Below are 21,853 nucleotides of genomic sequence, written 5' to 3'. Positions count from 1 at the left end.
TGATCTCAAATCAATTTTACCACTCCACGCAAACATTTGTGGAGGAAAATGCAGTCCACGAAAGGTACACTTTAAACTAGTTAAAAAAACGTAACAATGGCGTAACAATGAATGCCAAATACAGCTGCCTTATATCTATCTATACGTGTGATTTCAATTTCAAGGGTCCACATTATTGGCATGGCGGGGCCGTGGGCCTAACAGAAAATCCATAAAGATCCAATTAGGGTTTTAGGGTTCTGCAAAATCAATAAACCCTAAACACAAAATAACATAAAATCTCCAAATTTCATATTAAAATCCAAATATTACAAATAACCATGAGTACATAAATCAAACTTCATCTTCATGAAGAAGCATATTAGGTATCCCTTTAATAACAGCAAATCTTCTACCAGTCTCGGGACAAATCAAAGCACCTTCTTCAAGATGTAGTTCAAGAAGTGCATGATGAAATTTCTTCAAAAACTCTTCAGATTCAAGCATTGATGGTTCTACTTCTTCTGGTAGCTGATTATAACCCATTGATGTTGCAGCTGATACTAATGCTTTCCATTCGATTTTTGGGTACATGTTTTTGAGAAAATCTGGGTTGAAATCCACGGTTTTTTCAATGAATTTCTCGGCTTCGATTAAGAGTGGGAAGCCGTTTGTTACTCCTTTAATGTTGCTGGACAGCATGTTGTGTGTTAAGAGTCTCATATTTTCTCACTTTTTTCTTTCTGCTGCTGCTCATATTATATAGCCGTTCTACTACTAGGGCCCAATTAAAGCCCATAAATGAATATCTACCGATTTATTTTAAGGTCAAAGGATGATATTCCGATAAATATATCTGATACTTTCTAATGGCCAAAATGTCACACATTATTACTTACTTCACGTCTTCACCCATCAGCACACAACCACCAGTCTACCACATCTCGTTTACTTGCAAGCAAAGTGCCAGAGCCTACACACAATTAGGACTGTCAACTGTCCGGTTTTTAGATCATTTAATTTTCTGGTTTTGATTCTTTACTGTTCTTAAAATTGTAGAACCATACCTATAACAATCGGTTCCTAGAAAGTATTTCCGGTTTTGGTTTTTTATTTCTGTTTGTAAGATATTTACCATTTATACACATTTTTTATTAATTTTATTAATAAAATGTATACTAAAAACACAAAAATACTATACAATTTCTAAACGGTTTCTAAAAAGACTAAATCTATAGTGCGCAGGTCAAAGCCCACATTACCTGCGCACCATACATCTCGCGAATACCAGAACCATGATTTTTTTTACTGTTCCGATTAGCATGGACAACCAACTAACCAAGTGACAAAGAAAACAAAAATTTTAAAAAACCAAAGAAAAAAGGATATTCCAAAACGAAATATCGACACAGATGGGCAAATGGAAAAGAGGGTAAACACGACACGAGGGAAAAATAAGCGCAGTCAACAGAAAACTGTGGTGAGACTTGAGAGAAGAAGAGAGAAGAGAAAAAATTGCCATTTCTTCTCCATTAAAATTTCTACCTAAACAAGCTCTCCAAAACTCTAACAAAAAAAAAAAAAAACATTTTGTCTATTATTATTATTATTTATAATAAAAAAAACTCTAGTTGGAAAGAAAAAAAAAAAAGAAGAAATTTAGGTGCAGGTGATAAAGTTGGGGAAAAATAGGTTATTGGTGGTGGTCGACGGTGGTGATGGGTGCGGCGGGTTCAAAGCTTGAGAAAGCACTTGGGGACCAGTTTCCTGAAGGCGAAAGATATTTCGGCCTCGAGAATTTCGGCAATACCTGTTACTGTAATTCCGTTTTACAGGTTCCGATCCCAACTTTATTTGTTTTTCTTTTTATAGGGTTCATTAGGTCATTTACTTTGGATATTTATTTATCATTCTGAATGTGCCTAGAGTTTAGGTTCTTCAACTGTACAAACAAACAACTTGATCTGTTGTTTTTATCACTATGCAGGCACTTTACTTCTGTGTTCCCTTCCGTGAACAGTTACTTGATTATTATACAAACAACAAAACTACTGGCGATGTAGAAGAGAATCTTTTGACATGCTTGGCAGATTTGTTCACACAGGTATGCTACTACTGCTTTACCATGAATTTAAGTCATGATTCTCTGCTGCAATGCTTATAATCTTTTTCTTATAGATGGTTGCCTATGTGCTTTTATTGATAAATAAATATCTAGGTGTGAGGTGTGGAAATGTATTCTCGTGGTTTGGAGGGTTTCATGGTAGACATTTTCCAAGGCTAGGATATGCTGATTACATAAAGTTTGATAGGTTATTTGGACCTTTGAGTGCAGTTGCATGTTTTATCTATAGGAAGAAGGGTGTCTTGTAGAAGATAGAATTTGGTAACTGGTCTTGGAATCTAGAGCTTAGAAGGATGTGATTATTAAGAAGTTTCTAGTGTCGCAATCCTTTGGGAGAAGAATGGCCCCTTCCCCTAACTAGTTATTTGCTTAATTAGTTGATTTTAGCTAAAAAAGAAAGTTAACTAGCTGATAGGCGATTTTGGTTACAAATCCTGAAACTGGAAATTTTTGAATAGATCTCTCTAGCTCTTTTTGCTCACTGGGGTCACCTTCTGCACTCCAATCTTTGGGTTCCCAACATCCCATCTCACTTTAGTGGGCTTTGGTGAGAGATCCCATATGTAGTATCAAGGATTAACAAAATGCATCTTAGCCTCAAGGCGCTCTACCTTTATGAGGCTTGAGGCGAGCCTCAGTCCTCAGAGGCGGCAATGGAAAAAAAAGGACTTGATATTTATTTTTATTTTTGAAATTGAACAATTTTTCATATGAATAATGTTATTTTGTCCTTTGAACAAAGATTGAGGGTGGTTGTGAGAAGAAAACGTAATTGTTTTTGAAAAAAACTACGTTTTGAAGATCTCGGGTTACTCTGCCATTGAGTAAGAGCCTCAGTGCGCTTATCTCCCAAAGGCCTTAAGGCGCGCCTCAAGTTGCTTTTTTATACACTCTGCACTCTCATTTTTTTATCTGGTCGTCAACCAAAATCATGGTCAGGTCTTAGGTATGAGTATCTTGTATTTGGATTCAGTGATATGTTAACCTGTAATCAGTTGTATATAAGATTGGCCTTATTCAAGTTTCTCTCCAATAGTTTTACACTTTTTAAGTTTCATCAGAACTCAGTTCTTCCAAGGCAAAGATGTTCATGATGTGATTAGAAAATGTGTATTTATTTACTTATTTTTCAGTAAGTTAGGAATTTATAGGAAAAATGCCTCAGTGTCCTAAGCTATCAATTTGGGAATGATCAATATTTTCTGAGCTTAGTAGGTTGATAAAAAGGATCAAAGAAGAAAAATAAGTTGAAAAAAGAAAATGGTGGTGGGGTTTATAGTCCACAATTGTCATTTGTTGCATTTTTCTATGATTATAGTAGCTCTCGCGATATACTTTTAAGATATTTTAATTGATATTATCTATTTACCATGCTTCCTAATATGTAAATAGGTGGGGATCCAGGTTGTTAGCATGACAAATTATTGTCCTCAGTTCAAACTTCAGCTTCTTTGTGCTAAAAGAAGCTTTATTGAAATTCCGGGAAGGAGGAGAAAGTAAATGATCTATGATTCTCTTGTAAACTTTTTATATTCTTCTACAAAATACTGGAGGGGTGGGTTCTAGTGTTGGACTTTCTATCCTCTAAGAGGTGTGCAAATAACAAGTGCGCTTAAGTTCTAACTACCTAGCCAAGATGGTACACAATTCCTGGTACAGTAAAATGCAAAATTCAAAATAGGGAGAATACTTCCGAAAAGCCTTCTTCGATAAACGCTCACAGGGTGTTAAACTTCCTTGTTCAACCTTGCAGGAGTCTGAAGTAGCTATAGTTCCTTCTGTGCCTTCAGTTGATGATTGCAAAGCCCATAATTGTAGGTAGTTGCAATTTGTGTAAGCTGTGTTGAGGACCAATGTTGTCTTCTTATTTGTGCAGATAAGTTCTCAGAAGAAGAAAACAGGTGTCATAGCTCCAAAGCGCTTTGTACAGAGAGTGAAGAAGCAAAATGAACTTTTCCGCAGTTACATGCACCAGGTTTGTCATGGAAACACATTCTTGATTTTTGACTTCTAGTGTCATTCTTTGCAAAATAGAATATGTGAAATAAAGTTAAACGTTGTTTTCAAGTATTATCACATGCTTTATGACGAAAGATTAACTAGAAGCTAATCAGCTACCTATAAATGGGCGTGGTGATGCTCTGGTTTTTTTGGCTCTTAGAGTCTAGTGTTCTTGGTGAATAATGTTTTGAAATAGTGTCTATGTTTTGGATTTTTGATCTGTGTCAACTGGTATGGTAACCACTTTGTACTTGAGTATCACATAGGCATATCAACCCTTTGAAGTGTTTGGATGGCATGGATATCATGAACTACTAATCATAATAGATTTTAGATTCAACATGAGTTCTTCCATGACAATGGAGTTCAAAGTTCAGACCACCCATGACCCAAAGATCCGTACGCGTGTGATTCATATAAGTTCCATGAGCTTTACAAGTTATCTCATAGTGAACACCTCCAGTACAGAGTGCTTGACCATCTCAGAGCTTGTATGGTGTGTATATTGAAATGCGTGTAAATTGTAAATACTGTAGATTTACTTGTATGGTTGTATTTAATTTGATCTCGACCCGGTTTCCTCTATAGTTATAAGTTGAAGAACCCAAAAAAGTTTAATATGAGTTAAATGCAATATCCTTTCCCTTCTATGAGGTCAAAATGGGTTATTACATGATGTGGGATTTATGCATGTGTTGCTTCGTCATCAATATAGAACATTCAATTTTAGCCTTCTTACGGATTGGGGACAGTGAAATGAGGCTTAATGAATAGTCTGTTAATGGATTGTAACATTTTATTGGTCTGGAACCATACTGACAGAAGTCGTATTTGGTGATAATCAAGTGAAGGGACTTCATGAAAAATAGCTGTATATTGCAACAAATTTAATTATATGTATAGGTTCACCAAGTTTAGGCACAGATTGAAACATGCTTTTTCTGGCTCCTGGTGATGTTGATCCCCCCAAGCTATGTTAATAGTCTTCACGTAAAGTAGTTTGGTTTTGGTTTTCCATAGTAATGGAGGATTGCTATTTTGGTTGCCTACTTCACCTACTTTACAATGGTGCTTTGTGAAAAAAAGAAAAAGAAAAAGAAAAAAACAGATCATGATTCATTTTGAGATAATCTATGGCTACGGGATGTAGTGGACATTCAGATTTAAGTGCAATTTGTCGTGTCCGCAGCACTGAGTCGGAGCTACATCATCTCTTATGCAGGATATAGTGGGGTGATTAGTAGGGAAGGTGATCTTCCTCCATTTACAACCGATCTTTACAGAAGATCAGCTCTTCTGAAACTTACTAACCACATCCCCGTGGTTTGAGTTTTCAATGGAATGATTGATATGGATTTTTTTTATGGCCTAGAGATAATCTTCACCAGCATCTGTTCTTAGTTCACAAGTCCAATAAACTTCTCATACTGATACATGGTTTGTCTCTGTCAGAGACACATCTAACAATCTTTATTTCATATTTCTGAAAGGTTTAGATTAAAGGTTCAAGTAAAAGGCAGAATTCTATGCTTTTACCGAACCCTGCGTTGAGACTTCAGAGAAAATGGAATGGTGTTGTTAATGTAATTACTGCAATACAAGTGTTTAGTGGTAAAAAAGTGTTTAATTTATTGATTTTAGTTGTATACATAAACATCTTTGGTTACAATATTCTTTTGTCTCTCCACTTGTTAGCGTTAATCACATAGGAAATCTGGATAGATGTATACAAGATTTTTGAATCATATCTCGAGTTCCTGTGGCTCAGATATTCATCCATTCACCCCACATATTTGGTCTTGGGTTGTGTATACGACATTATTCCAAAACTATTTTAACTGCAATTGGAAAGCTAGTACATTTTTTCTTTAAGAAACACATGCTGCACAGCTGCAATTTCAGTAGTTTTAAAATTTTAATAGAGTGTGCGTAATTTGCTCATCTAGTCTTCAATATGATTATGTTCTGCAGGATGCTCACGAGTTTTTGAATTTTCTACTAAATGAACTTGTCGACATACTGGAGAAAGAGTCTAATGCTGCAAAAAGTTCTCCAGATGCTTCATCATCACCTGAAAAGATTGCGAATGGACCCAAGATTCCTCTGTCCAATGGCGTTCAAAAGGAGCCCCTGGTCACGTGGGTTCACAAAAACTTTCAGGTGAATAAGATGTTGGTCTTGTGAATTTCTTATGTGTAGTAACTTTTATACTAGCTGCAACTATTAAGAGATGAGTGTTCAAGTAGCGGCTAAGATGTCGGCTTACTTGAGTATTGGACAATACGTGATCTAGTCTTCTCAAGCCTCAGATTTGGCAGCTGCGCCCACCCATTGTATGGTGCGTTCAGCTTGGGTGGGCTTAACTTGAGTGTGTGGTGCCAGCTTGTCTATTTGTTCATTGAGTTAAATATCTTTATTTTTTCATGTTTGCGTATTTTCTGCATAGCTTTCCAAGAATTTCTCCATACCGATGCTTATGTCTATATCTATGCAGGGTATTTTGACCAATGAGACGAGGTGTTTACGGTGTGAAACAGTCACTGCAAGGGATGAGACATTTCTAGACTTGAGCCTTGACATAGAGCAAAACAGTTCAATTACTAGTTGCCTTAAAAATTTCAGTTCTACGGAGACTTTGAATGCCGAGGATAAGTTCTTCTGTGACAAGTGCTGCAGGTACCCTTTGCGCCAACCTTTTCACCATATCTATGTGTTATAGATTCCACGTTTGTTTGCTCTTTTTATCTTTGTATCTTTGTGTGCCTGTGTGTGTGCGTGTAAATTGAAAAATGTGTTTTGCGAGATTTTAAGAACAATTGTCTCCGGTGTAGTTGGAGTGCAAGCTGTCGCTTTTACATCCATCACATAACTAGTCATGATCCACAATATCCAATTTATGCAAATTAAGTAAAAACCATTTCAGTTCATATATGGTTGAAGACCATATTAGGAGATATAGTCGGGCTGCAGTGGAGGTTTGCATCTTCACTCGTACAAATACTGCTTGGGACTTGGGAGAAAGCTCTACATTGGGATGCATGTCCCTTGTGTTCTGATTGAGCAACCGTTTATCAAAAGCTCTGGCATTTGTTGAGATTTTGCAGTGAAAAAAGATGGTTAACCAACCACTGACATTTAGGATATATTTTTATAATATTTTAATTTTAATGTTAATTTTAATATCCACTAGACATTGTATGCAGTAAATCAACCAAACCTCTTCTGTTTCTTCTCCTTTGTAGTTTGCAGGAAGCGCAGAAGAGAATGAAGATAAAGAAGCCTCCTCATATCCTGGTTATACATCTGAAGCGGTTTAAATACATCGAACAACTAGGAAGATATAAGAAGCTGTCTTACAGAGTGGTCTTTCCACTGGAGTTGAAGCTAAGCAACACAGTGGATGATGCAGATTCTGAGTATTCTTTGTTTGCAGTTGTGGTTCATGTGGGGAGTGGACCCAATCATGGGCACTATGTCAGCCTTGTGAAAAGTCACAACCACTGGTTATTCTTCGATGATGAGAACGTGGAGATGATTGACGAATCTGCTGTTCAGACATTTTTTGGATCTTCTCAGGAGTACTCCAGCAACACCGATCATGGGTACATCCTGTTTTACGAAAGTCTTGCTACTAGTAGCAAGAGTTAAGCAGATAATCAGGTAGATGGTGAAGTTTGCAGTGAAGGAGTGGTTGGTATCTCCTACTCTTTAAACTCCATTTCTTGTACTTTCAGTTTCTATTTTTGCCCCTTTCTATAACTTGTGGGAAGAGCTCTCAAATACCAGTGGATTAGGTGTGGTGCAATGTGGAAGAAAGTATTTTCAGGTTGCAGGGTGGTTGCCATGTACAGTGGATGGTGGTGGGAAACACACTGCTATCTTGTTTTTCAACAATAAGAAAAAGGATTGTAAATGGTGTTGAAAGAGAGGATTTCACAGACACTGTAATCTTTTTACTGTTCGGAATATTTATTGATAAAATAGAAATGCAATTGCAGTAGCTTAATGAACTTATGCACTTCAGTATGAAATGCAAAATTTTGGTTCTGTAACTTTGATTCTTCAATCTGCTCACCCTTTTCATTGCACCAAGGTCATATAATTGTTCTGTTAGAAATGACAAACATCTGTTTTGCGTTTGAAACTAGTCCTGAGCCAGACGTATTGCGACTTCCTCAAATTCTACCACGCAAAAATGAATTTACAAAAATGGGGCTCTCTTATTTGTCCTGTCTTCAGTTCTTGAGAAAAAAAAGATGTTGAGTCTCAGCGTGCCAACGGCTACTATATTTGCTTCATCTTCAAAACCCCTTTCCATAACTTCAGTAGTGATGATGGCAAAGAGAGAAGAAGAGTTGAAGGAAATTCGAGCTAAAACAAGTGAAGAAATAAATGAGGAGATTATTGATCTTAAAGGTGAACTTTTGATGCTTCGTTTGGTCGTATGCGTAAACGGGTAACTTTTTTTTTTATATCATTTGCTCATTGGTTTTATAGCTTGTTTTTTTGTGCTTTTTCAATTTGTAGTACAAGTTAATATTATGTAGGGAAAAGATAGAAATCCATTAGAGTAACTGACTAAGAGAGAAATAAAACGAGTTGATTTTACGTGATTGGTAAGGTTAGAAAAGGTTGGAACTGATAATCCGCACATTTGGGGGTGGGCAGGAAATGTGGGTCCAAGGACTAACCTAGACGAAGTTGATTGGGATGGTTTGGCCTATGTGCAACGTTATAGACTAAAGAGGAGATATTATTTAGGTAGAAAGTATTATTTACCCAAATTGTCTCTGTTTACAAACTGACGTTGGTTAAGTCACTAGTGTCATGAGTAACTCTGCTGGTAAACCTTTTACGTCAAGATAACATAGAAATCAGTTCCACAACCTAGGACTTAAGCAAGATTGGTTCCTGGGAAAAACCTAGAAGAAGTAAAACCTTTACTGAATTGGATTAGTTGGTTGTAACAAGCCACCCCATACTAAGGCCGCTGCTCTTAACGTTGGTATTTCGTTGTTTTTTTTTGGATAAGTGAATTTTATTGAAATATAATAAACGTAGAGACAGTACAAAGGGAGTGAGGAGTGAGAGAGAGAGCCTCACTATAGCAACACAGCATTTAAGCATTACAAAAAACACTGGTATTTCGTTGTTCTGATAAGAATGTATGTGTAGTACAATGAGCATCTCAGTAGTTGTGTCAGTGACATAGGGTGTATCTAAACTTGAATTCTTTTTGTTTTGGTGTCCCGAGATAATGCGACTAATTCCCCGCAGTTCACGTATGCTATCTATTTACTTATTTCTTGTAGTTCAGATGTATTATAATAATTTGTTTAAAATTCTTCTTTCGATTTTATCCTCTCATTTAAGGGTCCTCCGTCACTCTGTCAGTATGCATCTTTTGTTGTTTTTAAAACCTGATAGTTTCTAATAATAGATGATAGCTCCATTGTTGCAAACATTTGGTTATGCTTAAATTAAAACATTGATAATCCTTTTAATTTTTAAAATAGGTTGCTGGAATGTTGACTGTAAGAAGGGAAAGGGAACTTGAGGAGGGTATAAAAAAGAGGTTGTCAAGGAAGCTTGATCGCCAATGGAAGAAGAGCATTGTCGTCAGGCCACCTCAATCTCTCAGGAAAATGCAAGCGGAGAAAGCAGCAGCAGCAGCAGCAGCAGCGGAAGCCGAGAAGACTGCTTGATCCAGACCAACCTCACTCTGTAAGAATAGATTGCTTTTTGGTACTTATCATTACTATATATTAGAGCCCTTCAAGTTGTCCGGTTACGGTATCAGTAGTCATGTTCTCTCGAGATCTGAATTATTCTGTTAAAAGGGGATGTATGTAGTAATTTTCATGTCTAATGTCAAATACCCTTAACTCAGGTTTGTATTCAACTCTTGAAATGTAAGAAGTGAGAATTAATAAGCAACAGAACAGAAAGCATAAGACTCCGGAGTAAAAGAAAGCATTCAATAAAGATAAGTTTTTAATGTAAGAAGTGAAAATTAATAGGCAACAGAAAAGAAAGCATAATACTCCAGAGCAAAATATACGAAGAGATACTTAGATCATTAGATGCACCAAACAACATTAAGCTTTGTCAGAAAGAGTGAAAAGGCCAAACCGAGGCAAGAATGTAGACGCTAAATACCGATAGTTTCCAATTTCTGTGCTATTAAAGTATTAAATTAAGACACAAGAGCTTCTCGCTCAATTGGTTGTGTACCTCTCTCCTCATGGGAGAGGTTGCAATTTCGAATCTCACCAAGTGTTGGTTGGGATTTATTTCTTGTGTAATTATGTGATGGGCCTTTGGGCCAGCAAGCCTTCGGGTTAGAGACAAAGTGCTGCTACGATGGGTGGCGCATCGGCGAGAGAGCCATCGGGCTAGAGACAAAAAAAAAAGTATTAAATTAAGCCTAATGTATACCATTAAGAATGGTATCACTAGTTCTACTGTTCTACTGCACTTCGGGCATATATTTGAATTCTAATGTATGGGTGGATAGTACCTCCATGTATCTGGCATTTGCTAGTCCTGGTTGTTAGAGGTCAAAGACATCAATCAAGTGCCCTTGATTCATATATATTATGTTTTCTCATCCGTCATTGGAATTGTTGAAGACATCAAATGTGTATTTCCTTTATCCATACTCCTGACACCAAGCATCCATCCTTTAGACAGACTGCGATTCTTATGTGTGTAGCAGCAATGGAAAGTGTGAGCTCGAGGATGCACGTCAGATTCTTATTCATTATTTGCATGTATTTCTGACGTTCTTTTTCCACATGCTGTCCTATAAAAGTTTTTAGACGATCCAACTTGCGACTCTCTGTGATCCTCGACCATGCATTCCCATGGTCTGTTAACTGTTATGTTAATGGGAATGTCAAGGGTTTGTTCCAGGCCAGGTTTTAGGTTCTGAGAAGTGAGAACCATACTGTTGTGAGAATGGTCTCATTTTTAGATAAGTGAAAATGAAAACAGAAACTATAATGACTTGAGCCGACCAATAATCATAAGACCATTTCTGTCACAGCCCGAATTTCTAAACAATTAAAAATAATGAATATTTGAAATATAAATATCTCAAACATCATTATGTTCAATTGTCTAAAAACCCAGGCTATGACGGGGTGATACAACACATATCAAAACCTAAAACCCACATCACAACAAGATCAACTTAACAACAAAAATCTCCAAATTCCTCAACTATCACTTTATTCAGAACTTTCTTCCATCCCAATACAAACATAAACAAACTTTAAGAATAACAATTTCCAATATCGTATTCTCATGTCATATAAAAAAATATAACCTACGTTATTACATCCTTCCAAAAGATCAGACCTAATAATTTAAACTCCCAGATTGCTCCAGGCGAGAATCTAAATCACACGCCGCGGTTCCACTGCCTTCCACCTATGGCCAAGAACACACCCACGTTGCCAAAACAAAGCAAACATGGGTCAGCAAATTGAATTTGCTGGTATGAGTAGACTAAACACATATAACCATTATCATACTTTAATTATTCAAACAATCCCTTTATTTTATCCCATAACTCAATCATTCACAGCTTGGAAGACATGTAGTTCCGTCATTTTAACCGGCATAATTTCTTCCCAAGCAAGACTTCCATTATATAACTCATTATAATACCTCATTTTAATATCTAAACCATTGAATTAAAACTTACCGATATCCATCGGCCAGATAAGGGTAGGACCGGCCCCTCAAGACAAAATGTTATTAAGTCCTACCCTCCCGCGAAAGTTAGAACTTCTATATATCATATGTAGATATTATATTAGGTATTCAAAAGAAAACCCAAACACTCACATAATCAAATTAATACCACTAACCATGGCTCCGGAGTAAATGCTTAATACCTTAGTTCCTCTCTAGGCGGTCCAAACAATCAAATCGGTCATTCATGGCACATTCATGAATACCCGGGTCATTCATGGCACATTCAATGAATACCCCTATATAACGCTAACGGACCATTTATGGCACATTCAATAAATGCCCACCTAACATATGACATCAACAGTCATAAAACTCAATTCCAAAACTTGAGTCGTGGAGTTCTAAAAGAGTGCGGTAAATTTATTTACGCATTATTGAACTTTATTTTATATATCATTTCAAAGAACGAATGAGTATCTTGATTCCTGTATTTTTGATTTACGCGTTATTAATTTCAGGGATGTCTTAGTGTCATAACGTTGCATATCATAAAATACTGCAAAATCACATAGTAGTTAATACACATACACACGTATATATATAGGTCTTAGCCTAAAGTCAAGTATGATAATAGCCCTAGACCTATCTTAATAACCCAAATCATAATCCGAGTTAAAAGTCAACTCTGGTCAACGGTCAAAGTCAACTCTGGTCAAAGTCAACACGTCATTGTCAAAGTCAAACTGTCGTTTTTATGTTCGACCGGTTCAGGGTCATAGCCATGGTTCATGACTAAGGTCAAAGGTGTATGACTCATGGGCTCATGGTTAAGGCCATGGTTCGGACCTTAACCGGCCAAACCCAAACCTTAACCCTAAGTCTAAACATTTAAAGACCCAATTAGATCTATTTTAAGTCCAATGGACTGGCCCCCCCAAACATTAGAAACGGGCCCAAAAACTAATCTTCAACAGCCCAAAACACAACCGAAGTTCGACCCGAAAACTTTAAATTAAATTGGTCCATAAATTTCAAAACAAATAGAAAAGGGGCCCAACCACTTAAATTAGATTTCGGCCCACATAACAACTTAACTAAAAACCGGCCCAACCAAACTAATGTTTTGGCCCAACCGATTTGGCCCAAAGCCCAAAATCAATTCATCGTTCATCTTCTTCACTCCACCAGCCACCACCAAAATCGGCCACCACAACCTTCACACACCACCCTACACAAACCCACCGATTTTAATCCTCACAAGAAACCCAACAACATTAAAGAAAACAAAAAAACCAAATCGTCCATTCCCAACATCACCAAAACTAGATCTAAAATCGTTTTGGCCACCATTAAAGCTTGTTCCAAGCTCCAATCGACAGCCCCACACAACTCTTAACCACCACTAACCAACCAATAACCAAACATAGCTCAAACAATTGTTAAAACGCATAAACCCCAAGTCCCAATATCACTGGCAGTAACGCCATTAACAAGTCCTGGGAGCTTCCACCAAGCTTCCCAGCACCCATTCGACAGCCTCATACGCCCTACACTACCCAATATACCACAACACTTCAACCCCATCATCAACAATAAAAAAAAACGAAAACCAACAATGACAATTATCATCATGATTTCTTGGTCGCCATTAATAGCCGCTCAAGCTTTTACCCAAATTCAATGACCCGCCGAATCTCTCTCCAACCACCACCAATGGTAATCCCACTAACCCCAAAGACACAACGGTTTTAACGATCCACGCGAAATGGACGAGGGGAGCCGCCATTGACACTCCTCGAAGCTTTGCTCTTCAAAGCTTTGATACTTTTACCCAATTAACACAGTTTCGGACGGTTTAAATTCAAATCCAAATTCAATAAAGTTTAATAAAACAGATGGCACGAAGTCCAATACCACGGATAATGAAACGATTATCAATACACGAAAACCATAAGTTCGGTGAAATAGCAAAATAGCTACTCACCTTAACTAATGTATTTCGACGAATTTTCCTAGCCCGAATCGTCGGTGCTCCACCTCTCCAAAGAAACCTTTCTTTCTCTCATTTTTATATTTTATTATCTTCAAAACCCTTCTCTCTGTAAACGATGTGTTTATATACTTGGTCCTAAAACCCAAGCCCAACACCGACTTCTGCCCAAAAAACCAAGCCCACGTATTCCGAGTCCAATCCGACGAATTTTTAAAATAAACAATTAAATTAATTAATTAAATAGAAAAATACGTATAAAAAAACACAGAGTGTTATAATTTCACTGTTTAATCTTGTGAAGTGAAAAGAAACATGTTGGAACTTGGAACACCAAACAATCATTCATTGAAAAAGCATTCTCTAAAATGGATAATAAAGCCATTGACAAATATATAAATTTTCCATTAAACGTATGGGTAAATCTAGGGTGCGCAGGAGAGAGAAAGTGAGGATGAATCTGGGCCACTCACACACTGCGGTGAGGGTGTATTTCAATAAAGAAGTATTGATCCAAAGGCCCATACATCTCGCGCACTGAAGACATGCTCTAAATGTATTGGCTCTGAGGTAAGCATCAAGTATCAGTCTACCCCTGAAATCATCTCATATTGCATCCTCCAAATGCGTGTGAGCTTATGAGTTAAACACAAACATCCACCATTTGTATACACCGAAGCTGTAGACTGTGGTGTACAAAAACAGTCTCATAGGGTAGATCCTGAACCTGCACATAGAAATGTTCAGAAAGAATAATCAGTAATTGCATTCTTTCTTAAATAGATTGAAGTAGATATATTAGAGTTTTGCAAAACCCTTATCGCTACTAGCACATTCTAATTTCTAAATTAGTGATCTTGGGTGAAGGGGTAAAAGATGTTTCTCTCTCTCTCTCTCATTCTATTTGTTAGTTTGATTATTTTGTTCGACATAGTAAAATCTGTTGTACGAATATATTGAATGCTAACTTGACTCTTGAAAATTAAGACTATATTTGCTAAACCCTATCCAAATTTGTACTCTTTCATACTTTTTAAACAAAAGGCTAAAAGAGATTACCTATTGGATGTGGGTTTCTGAGCATCATCAGTGGACATGGGATAAACCCATTGCGAGAAATCACGATCAAAGAATTCCCAATCAGGCAACAAAACACCAGCAATGCCAAGAAGACCAAAAGCATAAGTAACCAACATTTTCTTGAAAGAATAAGTATAGAGTCCAATCAACAACACTAACGCACCCAAACACACCAAACAAGTTCTAAGAACTGCATCGTTCGCCATGACTATTGTTGCAATGGAAGTATGAAACACTAGCCCTACAAATGGAAAATGAAAGTGTGATTTGCGTGAAGATGATGGAGGGAAGGAAAGAAGCATGAACTGATCATGTTTGCAGTTTCTGGGGATAGGAATGGAATTTAACTTTTAGAAGTTTGGCGTTTTGCATGTAAATGGAAGTCGTTGGGAACTCTCCTACTGCTGTAAATGAAGTCTCTTTTATTAATGCGACTACTAACCAACTTATCTGTTTCCTTAGATAAATGGGTAACATGCGGAACAATGTGCAATCATTTTTTTTTAAAAAAAAGAAAATTCGGAAAACGAAAATATATTGAACAGTGGAAGTTGGAACCATCGATTTCTAGATGATCAGTTGAAAGTTGAAAGAGCCACTTCCGCATTCTTTTCTCCGGGATAATGCCAAATGCATGCAATCATGCGTGTAGGACATTTGTCGACACCTTCGTACAGTAGATGTGTGGATTGAGAGTGGTTTGCTATGAAAATTACACTATGTAAAAAGTGTATAAGTGGACATTAAGATTTATAACCTGGTATTAGGGCATCTCCAATAGTGAGTGAAAACTGTATAGAGTGTAAAGTTTGCATCGTAAATGTCAAAAATGGGGTGGTATATCGTAGGTGATTAGTAGCTAATAGAGGGGGTGGAGAGGATGCAAGATTCTCCACCACTGGGGGGGGCTCAGCCAACTCCTAGATCTGCCCCTGCCTCTATTAGTTGATATATTGCTCGGGTGACACTCCATCACACGTCTGAACTTAAGTACATCTCACGTGTCACATAAACTTGCGTTTGTGGACTTTCTATTGTAATCAACCATGGACGCCATCCAGGGCTCAGCCAACTCCTAGATCTGCCCCTGCCTCTATTAGTTGATATATTGCTCAGGTGACACTCCATCACACGTCTGAACTTAAGTACATCTCACGTGTCACATAAACTTGCGTTTGTGGACTTTCTATTGTAATCAACCATGGACGTTACTCAGAGTGACGTGCCTTTTATTTTCTTTGTAGTTAAACCTATTTGTGACGGACTTTGACTGACGTTTTTTCAATTTAACAAACTCGTTAGCTTTGTCGCATTGAATACCATTTTGGGTGTAGAAACTATTAGTGTGTAATATGGGTTATAAAATCCTAGTGGCACCTATGTGGCCTTTATGGTGGAGGTGTATATGTCCACTCTCCATTGGAGATGCCCTTCAGTTTAGAAAAATCAACTTGTAGATTACTACTTTACTAGTAACTAGATTGGAGTGTTTTGCCTTTTGACTACTCTTCCAGTCTTCAGTTGAATAATGGGAAGGCCCGTGAGCTTGCTAGGTGGGCTATAGATTAGGTATCAAGACATGAGGACCTCTCCAAAAATGTATTGTGTCTCTAAATTGTGAATGTGAAGTTTGTGAACTCCTTTAAATTTAAGTTTTATTATGATGGTTCATTACAAAAAAAAAAATCATCATTTGAATACACCTCGATGGCCTTGTTGCCATGAAATTGTAATTTGGGGTTGGGTAAATTGAGCCCTGGCCCTGGGGACTGTTACTTGGGTTGGATGAAAGATAATATATGGTCTTTTGCTGCACAGGGTCCAGCTTTTTTATAGTGGGTTTTGCTGGGGGGCTCAATCTGAAGTAGACACCATATGGCGGCATGGTCTTTGATGCAGAGGGTCCATACTCTCGAAAGTTTGTGGCCTAGACGCATGCTTAGCTACTAAGCTACATCAGCTTTGAATTGCACCTGTGTGCGAAACCTGTGTTCTTTCAACGTGCTGTATATGAGGGATCATAGTTGAATTAAGGATATCGATCAGACGCAAGTTAGTTACATGACCAATCTTACAATCCATATGAACAGATTTTTCCTTTTCAGAAATATAGTTGGTCCTCGAATCCTGTTGATTAGATGGCGATTGAGCAATTTTTCATCAATCTTAATACTTCAAGAACTTTTTACGGACAATTTTCGCCTAAAATAAACAGCACTTGCAGATTTTTTTTCTGGTAAAATTCAAGTCAGTATCGACCAAGAAACAAAAAAGAATTAAATAGACAATGAAACAGGTAAGTTGATGAAAACCTATATAGTTCTTTGTATAATTAACATTTTGGTCTGAGGATAAATATAATAAGTTCTAAGTCCAAGTTTAGACAACAGATTGGATTGTCGCTATAGTTAATTGATTATAGTTCGTAATTTTAAAGTGTGGATTATGAGTTAATTATATTGGGCGCTATTGGAGTGATAAACTGTACTTCTTTTTTGTATTTCTTGATTTTAACTTAATCGAGTTTAAAGGTCAAGTTGTACATTATATCAATTAGATCTTAAATCATTATGGTTAGCACAATCTGTTATTTAATTTAAAACAATGCATATTAAGAATCCACTACAAAACAGAGGTCACAGTCAAATTTTACTACATACTGTCGAAATGGAAATGGATATGATATATATGTTGGAAATGTGAATGAATTTGTGTCCTCATGGGTTTGAACCCATGACCTTTTGTATCTACTACACTCTAATGTGGGGGGCTTTAGTCCATTATTGGTTACTACTAAACTTAAGACTCTTAAGTTTATATTGGTTGTGTCCCTTATGGAGGGATAGTGTAGAGATATAAGGAGGTGCTTACAAGGCCTCCTTGGTTTGGGAGCTCCAGAAAACCTTAGTCTTGGCGTGTGCCCACACACGCCGCTAATGCAAATCCACCCAATTGGGAAAGATTTAAGGTCTCTCCCGGGAGACGAAGGCTGCCGAGCACAATCCTCGATGATTAAGACAAAAAACGATTGTCTAATAACGATCCGTTATTATCTAGTATTGTGGCTTTGTTGTTAATATTGGAAAAACCTAGTGGTAAGTCCGTCAAACCCGAATTTTTTTGATGGCGTAAATTTTAAGCTACCGGCGGATGAAAATGCGGTTTTATCGACTACTCTGAAATTGGTTGAATGGATTTCGATTGTGAAACCCGCTTTACAATGAAAATGAAGATGAACACGGGTCGCTCGGTGGTGTGGAGAGATGGGAAAAGAAAGACTACTTATGTAGAAATTATATACTTGATTGTCTTTCCCTTGATTTGTATGATGTTTATCTTTGCGGTGTACGATCGCTTCGAATTAGGAGTTTACTTGATAAGAAGTATGCTCTCCGAAAGATGCGTGTTTTTCTTGTAGGAAAGTTTCGAATTCAAGATGGAAGATGGGAAATCATTGTTTCTCAAGTGGAGGAGCTTTAAATAATTATTCATGAGATTTTGCAGGAAGGTTATAAAATCTGCAAAGGCTTCCGTGTTGCTTCCATCATTGAGAAACTCCCTTCCTCGAAGGAGTACAAAATAGTCTCAAACATAAGAAGAAAGAGATGACACTAGAAGATCCGATCGCCAACCTTGGATCGAGGAGGATAAATTTCAACTCAATGTGGAGACTTCGTAAAATGAAGGCTAAGGCTAACCCGGTGGAAGGTAACGCTTATTTGCTAGTTCTTCTAAGTCTAAATCAACTAAATTCCCGTCAAAAAAGAAACCATATCACGCTGAACAAGAATAAACAAATTCCAACCTCACTTTTAAAAGAAACCTTACAATCCAAAATTCATTGCTATGTTATAGCCCCGACCGTAAAATTCAAAAAGGTCCGAATGATGGGAAGAAAGACAAGGCACAAGCAAATGTAGTTCTGGTAACTTTTCTTTGTGGTTCATTTAACTTGGCGAAAGTAACATGACGATCGTGGGTAGACACCGGGCTACCAAACACATCATGGGCACTAAAAAGTGCATTTTACTCCTCCGGGAGAAGGAGAAAGTCCGTTCATGGGTAACTCCATCCGGCATCTAGAGTTGAAGGAAAAGGGACAAATTTGAAGTTCACTGAAATGTTCTTAATTTGAAGGATGTTCTTTATGTTCCCCGATATTAGGAAAAATCTGGTTTTGTTTTAAGTAAGAAGGGGTCAAAACTTGTCTTTGAAAAAATTTGTTCTCGACTAAGGGGGGAGCCTTGTGGGTAAAGGTTATTTAGATGAAGGCTTGTTTAAGCTCAATGTAACTTTTGATTTAAATAAAGCATCTACTTCTTCTTATATGGTTGAGTCATTTGATCTGGGGTTGAAATGGACACGCAATAATGTTTCAATTAAAAAACTGATGCATCTAGGTAACATATCCAAGAATACTATTTCTGAAAATAAGAGATGTGAAGTATGTGTAGAATCTAAATATGCTAGAAACCTTTCAAAAGGTAGAAAGAAACACCGAAGTTGTTGGCATTGATTCACATCGACCTATGTGATCTTAAAAGTTTACATGACTAGAGGAGGTAATAAATATTTTGTTACATTCATTGATGATGCTTCACGCTTCATCATGTTTATCTTCTTAAGAGTAAGGATGATAGCTTAGCTAAATTTATTTCCTTTAAAACCTAAGTTGAGAACCGGTTAGACAAGAAAATAAAAAATAGTTAGGTCCGATAGGAGGTGAATATTAACGTCCTTTCAATAAATTTTGTGAAAAATAATGGTATTGTACATGAGACCATCGCCTTTTATGCTCCCCATCCAATGGGATAGCAGAGAGGAAAAATAGGACTCTCAAAGATATGATCAATTCAATGATCAATAGCTCTGGGGCTTCTATGAACCTATGGGGAGGCTTTGCTAACGGCCTTCTAAGATACCTTTTAAAGAACATGGAGATGTGGAAAAATAGGACACCGATTTTATAGATTCTTTAAAGTGTGGGGGTGTTTGGCTAAGGTATCTATATACCAACACCCAAGGGACTAAACTTGGCCCTAAAACATTGTCTTTATTGGGTATGCACGGAATAGCATTGCCTGAGGTTTTAGTCTTCAAATCTAAAAATAAATTTGTTGATGATAATACCATTATTGAGTCTAGGGATGATGTCTTTTTGAGGATAAATTCCCATTTATTGAGAGATCGGGGAGGGACTCGAAGTTCTTCTACACTTGGTTAGAAGATTCTTCACGATAACTCAGAGGGAGGAGCAAGACCTAGGACTAACACCTCTTTTGGACCTGATTTCCTTTACTTTCTTATAGAGGAGGATCCTCGACCTATTCAGAGGCCATGTCATCTTCTATCGCGATTTTTGGAGAGAGGCCATTCTAAGTGAATATGAGTCCATTATAACCAATAACACTTGGGGAGTCAAAACTATTGGGAATAAATGGTTATTTAGAAAGAAACTTAAGGCGATGGATCTATTGATAAATATAAAAGCGAGATTAGTAGCAAAGGCTATAAACAAGAGAAGGGTTTGATTTCTTTGATACCTACTCTCTAATGACAAGGATTACATCTATCGAATGTTAATAGCCTTTGCTTCTACTTCTCGTAATTCACCAAATGGACGCGTTAAAACGGCATTTCTAAATGGGGAATTACAAGAGGAGATATATATGGATCAGACCGTAAGGGTTTGTCTTAGAAGGCCTTGAGAGAAAAGTTTGTAGGCTAAAGAAATCTCTTTACGGTCTCAAACAAGCTCCTAAACAATGGCATAGAAATTTGATAGTGTGCTAATCTCTAATGGTTTTAATATTAATAAATGAGGCATAAATGCATTTATTGCAAATTTGAGGAACAATCTGGTGTAATTATCTGTTTATATGTGGATGACATGTTGATCATTGGAACCCGTAGTTTAGAGACCGTCAAATAAGACTAAATCTTTTTTTGAGTAAGCATTTTGACATGAAAGATTTGGGTATCGTTTTATGTCATTCTTGGCATTAAGATAGTGTATAATTCGATGGAATTACTTTGTCTCAATCTCATTATGTAGAAAATGCTTAAAAGATTTAATCAATTTGATTTTTTTTTTTAACACCATATGATCCTAGTATACATTTGACAAAAAAATTTGGATTAGGTGTATCTCCTTTAGAGTTTTCTAGGGTTATAGGTAGTCTCATGTATCTTATGAACTGCACTAGACCCGACATAGCTTTGTATGTTAGTAGATACACCATAAATCCCAAAGAAATGAGCATTGGGATGCTCTTATCGGTATTGAGATATTTGAAATATACTTCAAATTATGGTGTTCATTATGGCGATATCCAAATTGTGCTTTCAAGTGATGCCAATTGGATTCTTGATTCTCGGAATCTAAATCCACTAGTGGTTATGTGTTCACTATGGCGGGGTTTAATCATCTAAAAGCAAACTTGCATTGCCCTTTTCCACTATGGAATCTGAGTTTATAGCTTTAGACAAAGCTAGTAGGAAGCAGTGGATCGAAATTTTTTGATTGATATCCCGCTTTGGCCTAAACCCCCATTCCACTGCCTCTATTCACCGTGATAGCCAAGCATCTTGAGGGGCCAAAAATACTTCCTATAATGGGAAATCTCGACATATTCGGTAAGACATAACACGGTATGCATTGTTAAGAGATGGGATCATAGCTATTGACTTTGTGAGGTCAAAAGAAAATTTAGTTATCCTTTAACTAAAGACCTAGCTAGTAGAGTGGGTTTTAGTACATCGGTTAAAGTCTATTAAAGACTAATTGCCTATTTAATTAAATCACCGATAACCGACACCCAACCTTCGTGAATGGAGATCCCGGATCAAGGTTCAATGGGGAAACAAGTTATTCATGATTTGTGGGGGTACTACACCTAGAGTGAAAACTTCGTACCCATCCCTATGATGTAGTAGTACCTTCGTATCATTTAAAGGATGAGTGAATACTCTTA

The 21,853-nt window shown here is 37.1% G+C and overlaps 3 protein-coding genes and 1 pseudogene across 3 annotated transcripts; 2 read left to right on the top strand and 2 right to left on the bottom strand.

Moving 5' to 3' along the window:
* Positions 1 to 269: 269 nt before the first annotated feature.
* Positions 270 to 735, bottom strand: LOC147501808 (Trm112p-like protein). The gene has a single exon (XM_086606800.1). The coding sequence runs from the start codon at positions 700 to 702 to the stop codon at positions 334 to 336; it is 369 nt and encodes a 122-aa protein (XP_086462926.1). The 5' UTR covers positions 703 to 735; the 3' UTR covers positions 270 to 333.
* Positions 736 to 1,181: 446 nt separating this feature from the next.
* LOC147501807 (ubiquitin carboxyl-terminal hydrolase 4) lies at positions 1,182 to 8,157 on the top strand. The gene is made up of 6 exons (XM_086606799.1): positions 1,182 to 1,814; positions 1,967 to 2,083; positions 3,981 to 4,079; positions 6,077 to 6,265; positions 6,600 to 6,781; positions 7,348 to 8,157. Exons 1-6 carry the CDS (start codon positions 1,698 to 1,700, stop codon positions 7,751 to 7,753), a joined length of 1,110 nt encoding a protein of 369 aa, XP_086462925.1. The 5' UTR covers positions 1,182 to 1,697; the 3' UTR covers positions 7,754 to 8,157.
* A 58-nt stretch (positions 8,158 to 8,215) lies between these two features.
* On the top strand, positions 8,216 to 9,953 carry LOC147501806 (large ribosomal subunit protein uL29c pseudogene; annotated as a pseudogene).
* A 4,132-nt stretch (positions 9,954 to 14,085) lies between these two features.
* LOC147501805 (signal peptidase complex-like protein DTM1) lies at positions 14,086 to 15,295 on the bottom strand. The gene is made up of 2 exons (XM_086603833.1): positions 14,859 to 15,295; positions 14,086 to 14,526 (listed from the first exon to the last, which is right to left on the bottom strand). Exons 1-2 carry the CDS (start codon positions 15,179 to 15,181, stop codon positions 14,436 to 14,438), a joined length of 414 nt encoding a protein of 137 aa, XP_086459959.1. The 5' UTR covers positions 15,182 to 15,295; the 3' UTR covers positions 14,086 to 14,435.
* Positions 15,296 to 21,853: the final 6,558 nt, after the last annotated feature.

This window comes from Coptis chinensis, chromosome 4 (genome assembly GCF_015680905.1).
Source record: "Coptis chinensis isolate HL-2020 chromosome 4, ASM1568090v1, whole genome shotgun sequence".
NCBI classification, from domain to species: Eukaryota; Viridiplantae; Streptophyta; class Magnoliopsida; order Ranunculales; family Ranunculaceae; genus Coptis; species Coptis chinensis.
Note: the sequence above shows the minus strand (reverse complement) of the source record. Positions and strands in the feature narration are given on the sequence as shown.

Excerpts from the sequence above, each read along its gene's own strand:
- LOC147501808 (XM_086606800.1), bottom strand. The coding sequence starts at position 702 with ATGAGACTCTTAACACACAACATGCTGTCCAGCAACATTAAAGGAGTA.
- LOC147501805 (XM_086603833.1), bottom strand. The coding sequence starts at position 15,181 with ATGCTTCTTTCCTTCCCTCCATCATCTTCACGCAAATCACACTTTCAT. Across the intron at positions 14,527-14,858 it reads CAGAAACCCACATCCAATAG|GTTCAGGATCTACCCTATGA; the intron begins GTAATCTCTTTT and ends TTCTATGTGCAG.
- LOC147501807 (XM_086606799.1), top strand. The coding sequence starts at position 1,698 with ATGGGTGCGGCGGGTTCAAAGCTTGAGAAAGCACTTGGGGACCAGTTT. Across the intron at positions 2,084-3,980 it reads TGGCAGATTTGTTCACACAG|ATAAGTTCTCAGAAGAAGAA; the intron begins GTATGCTACTAC and ends TTATTTGTGCAG. Across the intron at positions 6,266-6,599 it reads GGGTTCACAAAAACTTTCAG|GGTATTTTGACCAATGAGAC; the intron begins GTGAATAAGATG and ends ATATCTATGCAG.